Source organism: Cariama cristata, unplaced genomic scaffold, assembly GCF_000690535.1.
Source record: "Cariama cristata isolate BGI_N322 unplaced genomic scaffold, ASM69053v1 scaffold22351, whole genome shotgun sequence".
Taxonomy (NCBI): Eukaryota; Metazoa; Chordata; class Aves; order Cariamiformes; family Cariamidae; genus Cariama; species Cariama cristata.
In genome coordinates, this window is record NW_009601430.1 from 17,422 (window position 1) to 28,003 (window position 10,582).

The 10,582-nt window shown below is 44.1% G+C and overlaps 1 protein-coding gene across 1 annotated transcript in view; it reads left to right on the forward strand.

Annotated features, from left to right (window-relative positions):
• Positions 1–904: 904 nt before the first annotated feature.
• Positions 905–10,582, forward strand: part of MAPKBP1 (mitogen-activated protein kinase binding protein 1) — a gene marked incomplete at its 5' end in the record, with an annotated part of 68,645 nt that continues 58,967 nt past the window's right edge. The window contains 1 exon segment of the mRNA XM_009710460.1: positions 905–996. Within this exon segment, the coding sequence (XP_009708762.1) occupies positions 905–996 (92 nt within the window).

Below are 10,582 nucleotides of genomic sequence, written 5' to 3' on the forward strand. Positions count from 1 at the left end.
CCTTTCATGCCACAAACCAGATTTTGTGCAGTGTAATCCCACTGTAGCCTTTTGCTTTGGGGTAATTGCTAAATTCTGATGCTTTCTCTGCCAGGGAGTGCTCCCCAAAAGATTGTGTTGTGTCCATCTGTCCCTCTCCCTTCCCCTTTTGTGTTTGCTTTTCCTGGCTTCTTGCCACAGAGGCCTGGCTATGAATCTTTGTATCTTCCAAGTAGCTCATTTCTTTTCTTTTCCTAAAAATAGTTGATCTCTTTGCTCGGAGGGGAAAGCAAGCATTCTGGATTACTGTCTCTTGCGTGGGTCATTGGTATGCAGGCTTGTGTACCCAGTCATGTAAGCTGTTCTGTCTCTTGAGATCCCTGGGGAGGGATGCCCTGGTCTACTGGATGTGGTTTCCAATTCAAGTGCTGTGGGGGAAAAAGTGACTCTTCAGTTCCGAGGAATACGGGGGTGGGACCAGGCTGACCCACCTTCCACTGGGTGGAGGAGATAAAGAGAACAGGTCAACCTGGAAATGGTTTTCAGGAAAGAGCTCTGGAGAAAGAGGTTCACTGCTCTTGCTGGGAGGGTGGGAATTGGTGAGCGGTGAGTGTGCATCCCAACTTCTCACCAGTACTATCTGCTATTTGCAATCCTCTGTCTTTGCAATATTTTCAATGCTCTGGCATAGACAAAGCAATCAGTGGATTAATAACTCCTTCTCTGTATCCCAGCAGTATTTCGTTGTGCCTATGTTGAAAACTGAGTAGGGGTGCTTCTGTACCTGAGCATTTGTCAGTGAATTTCTAGGAGCTCTGGTTCTTCTCAGTGTCAGTGAAGCAGACCATCAGCATCTGTGTATGAGTCCATTTGAACTGCACAAATGTCTCATGATACTTCTTGTTTTCTTTTTCACATGCACTAGGTGACTTTGGAGAAGGTGTTGGGGATAACTGTGTCGGGAGGCAGAGGATTAGCCTGCGACCCCAGAACTGGCCTCGTTGCTTATCCAGCAGGGTGAGTCACTAACCACATGCTTCAAAGCTAAGATAAACCAGAACTGATACATCGACATAAAGATTCAGGGTGTTTCCACTATGGTATTTATAGGAAGGCTTTTTACTGTTCTTTAGTCTTTTAGCACCAGAGAATGAAAAGACTCAGCGCTGTTAGTGTAATTGGCAAGGGAGAGGGATTGCATTTTATCTGTCAAGTTTTAATGGGATCCCTTTTGATGGAACCCCTCTCCTTCCTCTTGCTCTAATCTGGGAGTTAATTACATTGTGGCCTTTTTAACTATGCTCTGTACTGTGGTGAACTTACAGGTAACTCGATGCGATTCTCAAGCCACTGAGTACCTAATGGAGCAGGTGATGCTTTCAGTGAACTGACAAAAGCCTTCTTGTATATGCCCTGCAATTTATGACTTACTGTGTTCCGCACCCAAATGCAGAGAAAGATTTCAGGCTGACAGCCCCTTGTGTGTGGGTTCTCTGGAGTGCAACACATCTATCAACTAAGTCCAAATAGAGATATCCAGAAGGAGACTTTGATGGACGGCAAAAGAGCTACCAAGAGGGAGACAGCTGAGGGCTGGAGAGGTGGCTTTATGAGCTGCATGTTTAGTGAAATCATAGACATCTGGGGCCAGATCCTGACCTTGCGGAAGGCAGAGCTTACCCAAAGGACATATGTCCATGGAAGAGCAGAGCATATCAGAGTTGCTGGTCTGTGGGATGGGATTTGTCTGAAAGAATGTAGCCCCTGAAAAATTTTAAAGGGACTGTGAGAGATGCAGGTAGAGGTATTATAATGGATGGCATTTTGAAAAAGCTGGAGAGGAAAAACATTTTGCCTTGCCAGTGGAAGTGTGGCTGTCGAGATGGGGTATATCTATGATTTAGGTGAAAAGATATGATACTGTAGTGGGAATAGATTGGGAAGACAGAAGAGCGAATCTTCAGGAAAAGCCTTCACTGCCTAATGTAGCACTATGTGGTTGGGTTGCAGAAGTCCATATAAGCTTGACTCTTCCTCTGAGCTTGTTTATTCTGCTGGTCAGCAAACTAAAGGGGAAGAGGAAGGGCACTATCTCCAAGTGGCATTGCATAGATGTACTTTTAAGACATGAAAGCTGGAATTAGAGGAAAGGAACTTCCACAACAATTATAAATGATGTTTTCAAGCATACAGGAAACAGGCTAGCAACACTTAAGGATTCTGTGTTTGTGGCCAAAATGAGAGGTGGGGTCAGTAAAACTGGCTAGAAATTTTTGCCCATCCTGATAATATCGTAGTTCACAGAACCACAGAATCATTGTGGTTGGGGAGAACCTCTTGAGATCATCTAGACCCGTGGTCAAGCAGGGTCATCTAGAGCAGGTTGCCCAGGACCATGGCCAGGCAGCTTTTGAGTATCTACAAAGATGGAGACTCCGCAACCACTCTAGGCAGCATGTTCCAGTGTTTCACTACTCTCACAGTAACAAAAAAAAAAAAGTGGGGTGTTTGGGTTTTTTTCTTTTATTTTTCCTCTGTGTTCAAATGGAATTTCATGTGTTTTAATTTCTGCACATTGCCTCTTTTTCTGTCAGTGGGCAGTCTGTTAAACTGCAGACAATTTGAGATCCACATTTGCGCTTGACAGCATCCTTTATGCTTGAACTCTTTGGAGCCAGGCAGATATATTCCAGTGTGTGTTGCCTTTTCCTCTGCATCTTTTCTGACACTGAATATGTTCACACTTGAAGAGGGCGAGGAGAAAGAGAAGAAAACAAGTGCGGTAAACAGATGTTTTGGGCTCTTGCGTAGCTAAAGATAGATTAGTTTCATTAACAGCGATGTCCTCTGATGAGCTTGTGCGTGCCTAACATTGATTTAATCAAGCATGAGGACACCTGGGGATTCTTTTGGGTAATTAAAGGGTTATGTGGTTCCTTAGGGCTTTACAGGAGAGTTCCTGTTCTTACTTGTTGGTGGTGGCATCTCATGGCCTGGGCAGGAAGCCTGTGGAATATACCAGATGTGAGTTGTAACAGTTTAATGATTTATATGACTTGCTGCTTTTGTGCCACGGCTGGCCTGTTTTGTGATGCTGTTGTGATTTGCTGCAGTCAAGACAATCTGACAAAACTAGCATTAGTTAAGAAGTCAAAACATGAGAGGGGTACTGATGCAGACCTTACGAAGTTGATGTAAGTTCAGTTTGTTGTTGTCAGTTTTTGGTTTTTTTTCCCCCCATTGTCATTTCTAGTGAATTTCTCATGATTTGCCAGAATCCTGGCATTTCTGTTGCATTGGCTTTATTTTGTTTATTTTTGTTTCTATTTGTTTCAATTTACTGAACACCAAAGCTTCTTGCATGAGGCTGATGTAGCAGACTGGGTATGGCTCATACACAGTTGGTTCATGACCTGTTCATGCAACTTCATCATCTTCAGTTGTGCTCCAGGTGTTCCAGTGATTTCCTCAGCCCTCTGCTCATGTACTGAGGTTTTGCAATCCTGACATGCAGATGCTTTGGTCCTCCAGTCTGTCCTACCCCTAAAAGCTCATTTTACTTAACAAATCTGTGTTTCCCTAAGAGCACTTTCAACATACCTAGGTGGTTGAGATCAAAACAGTTGCCCCAGGCATCCTGACTTCATCCACACCAGGCATATGAATAACTACGTGAATGAAGACTTGTGCATGAGAAGCTTTGGCGTTCTTTGAGCAGAATCTTAACTCTGGTCTCTGGTTTGCCTACAATAAGTTAACCCCCCCACCACGATTGCTTTTCTGACTTTCTCTTTCCTGGAGTTTCTGAATCTCCTGAGAATTTTCTGAATCTCTTGAAAGAAGCAGTTTCCAATGCAACCCAAGCTCATTCCAACTCCACAGTGGTGCTAAAGAGCTGAGTGTTACATTATTATTTCCTTTCCTTCTCGCTGGCTTTTGAATGTTTGAATTCTTTCTCTTCTTTGACCCTAATGAGGCTTTCTGTCCAGCAGTGTGTGACAGCAGCTTTCCTGACCCTGGTACTGTTTTGGTTGGATGCTTGTGTTATAGGATCCCTTTTCTTCATGTCTGCCCTAAAGGCTAAAGGCACTGAGTGCTGAAGATATTCTAAGCCACCGCTTTCATAGAAGACTGTAGTCTTGGGAGGTAAGGCAACATAGGTGGGAGAGAAAAATACATCCTCTCCGAAGGTCTTACATCTGCTGCCTGCACTTGCCTGTTCTTATACTGGCAAGTGAAATAAACCCAAAGTTGCTTAATTTGATCTCTGTTAGGGTTATGCAGTGAGTAACAAAGTCGGTCTTGTGAGAGGAGTGAGTGGGACAGAAATGTACTGAATTTTTTACTTCTTGTGGCAGGACGAATGCTCTATCCTCCTTTTCTTTAATTTTTTTTTTTTCCCTTTGCTTTTTCCCTGCTCTTCTCTCATTTTGATTTATTTGCTTTTTTTGCAGTAGCTGATTGAGGTTCTGTTTCCTAGAAACAAGAAGGGAAACAAAACTTAAGAAAATCCTCTGAGGACAAATAGCATTAAAAAAGGAAGACAAAAAAAAAAAGAAGGGGGATATGAAATGTCAATGTCTATCTGTTTGAATTCTAGACCAGCTGCTCAGACAGCTTGAGTCAGTTTATCTGGTTTTGGTTTTGGCGCTGTGTTTGCTGTTGGTTTTTTAAGCCTTGTAGGTTGGTCCGACTGGCTGATTTATTTTGCTGCTCTTTATTATTCTTTCCTTGGCTCTCAGTTGGTGATGATAACTGGTTGTGAACCTTGTCTTCATGTAAGGCACTTGCCTGCTTGAGGGAGCAGCCTGTCCTTTTTCTTCTGTAGGAGCAGGAAGGTAGTGCTTCATGCTGTTCAGTGTGCAATGTCTTTTAAACACTATTCTGTTATCTTCTAGCCAGCTTAAGCCTCTCCCCAGCTCTGCTCATCAATTCCCATCCACTCTGTTAGAAGTCAGGGATTTTTCACATTAGTGAGTGGAGAGCTGGAGAGATTGGTATTTGGTACATAGCATGTATGATAAGTTGATTGGTCTCGACCTGCATATTCTTTCCTCCCTTCAGCTCTCCAGCATAACTCTTTACATGCAGCAACTCCTGCTAAAGGCGCACATATATTTAATATAGTGAATCCTCTCCAAGGCAGTGAAATGAGTTTCTTTTGGGTTTCTCTCAGAAGTTAGGGTAGCCAGTACAGACACAGCCCCCTGGCTAGCTCTATGTGTGCGCAGTACATTTGCTGAACAAATGCTTCGGATGTCCCCATGTTCTGTACCATTTCAGAATGGATCACCCATGTTTGTAGGTAGGAAGGGAGGGACAATAGAAGAAGGAACTATACGATCAAAGTTAAGATGAAGAAATTAAGTCTTTTCTGCTGCTGCTTTTTGCCGCAAGATCTTATTGAAGAACTTTACCACTTTGAGTTTTTTTTCTGAGATAGGACAACTCATATTCAGAAGTGAATAGTGATATGGTGTGTTCAAAATCAGAAAACTGCACAGCTGTCTGGGTCAAACTTTATTTTACTGCTCCTGCGTGTTGGATGTCGGTGCAGAAGCCTCTCATGTGCCAACCCGTGAGGCAGCAGAATGGAACCAGTCTTCTCTTCTCCTTTCGCTGTGTCTCCCCCTCTTCCACCCCTCATCCTCGGCTGATTTGCATCACTGAGTGGAAGCCTCTTAACTCTGTCAGCCCTTCTGAGTCATACCCATCCTGGCTCCCTGTCCACTGATCCAGGGAGGTAAGTGTCAGGCCCTGCACTGACAGGGCAGTGACTACGGCTTGTGTCACAGGGAAGGGCATGAATGCAGCGGGAAATGAGTGGATTGGTTTTAATCCAGCCAGGAGTCTGCTCAGCACGTGTGGAACTGCCTCACATAATTGAGTGGTAAATCCCGCTGGAAGCTGAAAGAGGATTTTTCTTTTTCTTTTCCAGAAGTGATTGTTGGTTTGCTTCCAAATACCTCTTTCCAGTTCCAGTAGATAGGCTGTAAGGCTAAGTGATTTCCAGCCCATCCACATGTGTGGAGTCTCTTGGAAAAATTTAATCATAATTTTCCATCATTATATAGATAAATTACTGCCCAACATAATAAATTATCAGCTTAGAACAATTTCCCTTTACCTTAAGCTGCATATAATCCACAATAGAAGAGTAACATTTAGGATAAACATCGTGTAACTTTACCAAGCATGATGTTGCCTTGCTCTTTGTTTCCTCTTTAAAGTGGAACGTTTTGGTCAGTGGCGTACAGGAATGCATTGTCAGAGGCAGATCTAGTAGATGACTGCTGGTGAACAAGGCAAAATGCTGGTCTGAACTGGGATATTTCAAGACTTATGACCATTGTGGCCAGGTTAGAACTGGGGGCTACATGGACAATGAAATCCTAGTTTGTAAGATGACAAGTATTCCTGCCTTATTTCAGAGAATAGTTTTCTTAACTAATTGATCACTTTGAATGCCACAACGATAGTTGCCTTTTGAAAGCTGTAGGTATACAGAAGGAATCCGCTTCTTTATAGACCCAGTGTACCTTTTGGTACATGTCCAGTTTGTGCAAAGCTCTACTACTCTGTGCAGGTTCAGTTCTTCACTAATTTTTCGCTAGTGTAAATGCTAATACTATTGGGCTGTATCCCAAATGCAGCTTGAATGGGTACAGGGACATTGAAATACTCAAACTACTGGGTTGCCAGCAGATAAATCTAGTTCTGCTGGTGCTGGCTGCTTCAGGTTTACTTTACCCAAACCTCTAAAGGAGAATTTCTGGCCCACCTTTGTATGTTTCTTTCCTAAAGGAGTATCCTGCAGTGTTTTAAGGACTGTAGAAACCTACTGTAAAATGAGGAGAAGTTTTATGGTTCCAGGCAAATTTCAGCATCTTTGGCCATACCAGAGGCAGCTTGCTTTGTCCTCTTTAAAATGGGACAGTTGCCTTTCAAGGGTTAGACCTCTTTCCCCTCCTTGTTTCCCAGGAATCTGGACTGTTGTTAATGCATTTCGTCAGGCTACTGTGCTTGTACATGCCATCTGGGGAGATTTTCCAGCTGGCACAATTGTAGTGGACCTGGAGACAAAGCTAAGAAAATTCTCTTCATTGAAGCTGTTAAACACAATTTGAATTGAAGAGCTGTGGCTGCAGCTGGATATAAGTTTGGCCATTACAACCAAACCAAACCAATCTTTCTGTGCCAAGAAGGAACAACATCAAGTTTCAGTGTCCTGAAAGTGTCCAAAAGGATGATGAAAAGTAGCCAAACCCTTCCCACCCTTTCCTTCCCCAGCAATAGCAGATTTCTGAGAAAGAAGCAAGGGTACTTTGTTTAACTCTTAAATACCCACTGTCTTAAATACCCACTGGAGGGAAAGGAGCATATCTGCACTGAGGCATGAAAACCTGAAGTGTAAAATACTTCCTTTTGCTCCTTACTTTTATGGATGTAGATTAGACAGGGAGGGTGGGCTGAGGAAGGCTAATGCAGTCTTAGTTTCTGGCAAGTGAGCAAACTCTTTGCACCTGGGAGAAGAGAATGGAGATCCCCTTTGCAACAGTGCTTTCTTCTCAGGCCAAAGAATCATAACTTTGATATTTTAATTTGCAGAGCTGGATTTAAGAGCGCTATGGCCTCTCCCTTGCTTTCTTGCTGTTGGCCTGTGAGATTCACAGGTAACAATCATGCAGTCCTGGAGCAATTACCCTCTTCCCATCTAGGTAACAGCTGGGTCCAGTCCTGAATCCTCATCATTGCACTTCAGACAGAAGAGACCCTGACTAATGGAGTAGGTGCAGTCTTAATCATCTGAGCTTTTTCCACATGCCCATACAGCTAAGCAAGAATTTCTACATTGGTTTTTGCTTGGTTTCCCCTTTGGTGAGTGCTGGAGACTCTTCCACATTGAATCCATGTGTCAGTAATAAAACTGCACCTAAAAAGTAAGAGTTCTTTGCTGAATGGTTGTGTATTGATCCAGTTCAACTGTAATCTAACTTGGTGTGGCAGAAGAGATGATGAAGAAGCAAATGAAGTGGTATTAGCGATCGCCTAGAGCTGTGGGCAAACTCCCCTGGTCTGAGTCCTTAGCAGAATGGAGTCAAGCCTGTCAAATTGACTTCCAGGCAGTTTTTATCATCTAGCGCCCCAGGGGGTGTGGGGTGTGAGGGGGCTTTTGATATCATGTCTAATTAATTTGAAATCTTTTACCTGTGACAAACAAGTGAGGACGTAACGTTTGGTAGAATCTTAAATAATGAGATAGCTGCGAAGCTTTGGACCTGCAGCAAACCTGCTGCCCAGCAGAAAAGGGAGAAAAATAGGACAAAAGCTCAAAATAGCTGGGCAGAAAAGCTTCTTAATAAAGCAGAGGGCAACAGTGTCAAGTCTCTGTCAGAAGTGCTGATGTCTGTGCTGCATGCGCTGAAGACTGCAGCATCAGGGTGCTGTTGGACTCCTGGAGGGAAGGTGTGGGGAGCAAGAACCCTTGTTTCCGAGAGCTCAGCTGCTGGCTGGGGAGGTGGTTAAAGCCATCTTTGCCAGCAGTGGAATAGGTTGAAGCTCTTGTGGTGGATGGTGGAAATCTTGTGGGATGCTTGGCTTCAGTCCCTGTGTGATTTTGTACCTTGTATCACACTTAGTATTGAAAAACTAGTCAGGGCAGTGCTGATGTTTGGCATTGCCATCTCTCTTTGAGACAAGCTGCTGTTCTGCTGCACGTAGAGCTGCTGTTTTGCTGTACATGGAGCTTCTTGTTACTTCTCCAGAGTGCCATATGCTAATCCAGCCTTCAAGTTACAAGGGGCTGGGTCGCTGTTCTGTAGCCAACTGCTACAGTCTTGGGACAAACAGAGATGAAATGTGACATGGGGCTTTTCCCTCACAGTTCCTATTTGAGGATCTGGCAGCAGCAATAGGTCTGATATGGCATCCTCCCTCAAACCGCCAGGTACCAATGTGCCCGTTTATCCCGTCTTTCCACATAAGCCACGTGATAGGAGCCCTTTCTCCCAAAACGCTTCCTTTGTACGCCCCATCCCATCTGAGGTGGGCCTATGCTCATCCATGCTTCCGTGCTTCCTCTTTTCTGTCACACACCCAGAAAGGGCTGGACTCTGGAGCTGTGTTCAGTGTAGAAGTGTGCTGCTGCATCCCAGTGTCGTTACAGAACCCCCCCGAAGCGAGGAGGAGCAGCAATCTGTGCTTCCTCTTGCAGCCCTTCCCGTGGGAGAACCCACCCTGTTGACAGGCAGTGCCCTGTCAGTACAGGCTCAGGGGTGAAATGATGTTGAAGTCTGGTGACCCTTGGTTAGCAGAGTTGGCTGCTGTTCAAAAAAACAAACCCCCCCCCACCAAACAAAAAAAAAAGGCAAACCAAAAAACCCCAAACCAATCCCTAAAAGCCACAACAGGAAACCTTGACCTCTGTAGATTGCCAGACAATTTTTGACATTTAGATTGAATTGAGAAATTTTTAAGGGAATGGTCCAATTGCAATGAAGCATTTTGGGAAATGTTTCACAAATTTGTTCACCAGGAATTCTGTGGAAAGAGGGAGTGTATGAGCGGGAGCAGGTGCCTTTCCCCAGAACAAATTACCTGAGAGTATCTCCTTGGGATGTGGGCAACCCTGCTTTGAGTTGAGCAGAAAACTGGGTTCAGTTCAGAGATGAACTGGTAACTCTATTTCTCCTTCCTCTCCCCACCTTCAAAATTAAAGGGTTGAGGGGAGGAAAATCATAGAATCATAGAATAGTTTGGGTTGGAAGGGACCTTTAAAGGTCATTAATCCACCCCCCTTGCAATAAGCAGGGACATCTTCAACTAAATCAGGTTGCTCAGAGCCCAGTCCAACCTGACCTTGAACGTTTCCAGGGATGGGGCATCTACTACCTCTTTGGGCAACCTGTTCCAGTGTTTTACCACCCTCATTGTAAAAAATTTCTTCCTTATATCTAGTCTAAATCTACCTTCTTTTTGTTTAGAACCATGACCCCTTGTCCTATTGCAACAGGCCCTACTATAAAGTCTGTCCCCATCTTTCTTGTAAGCCCCCTTTAAGTACTGAAAGGCCGCAGTAAGATCTCCCTGGAGCCTTCTCTTCTCCACGCTGAACAACCCAAACTCTCTCAGCCTGTCTTCATAGGAGAGGTGCTCCAGCCCTCGGATCATCTTCGTGGCTTTCTCTCGGCCTTCTCCAACAGGTCCATGTCTTTCCTGTGGGGCCCCAGAGCTGAAGGCAGTACTGCAGGGGGGTCCACCAGAAGTATGCTGTTCTATATTTGTTCTGTATATTGTTCTGTGCTTGGGATGATAGTGAGAGTTTGTCTGAAGGACAGGAAGACTTTTCTGAAAAAAGCCAGCAATGGGGAAGAGGCAATGTATTGTAGGGTATGGAGAACTAGAGACTTTTTTTCTCTGTTTTTAGTCTGCCACAGGACTGGATGGTAGAGAAAATCACTTTGCTTCTCCCAGCTTTCACCTTTTTCTAAAGTTAAGAGTAGCAATTTTCTATTTTTCTCCCTTATAGAGCTGTAGATAATAGGAGCTGAGTATTAAACAGATGACTTTAAAAAAAAAAAAAAATTACTTACAAAGCGCAGTC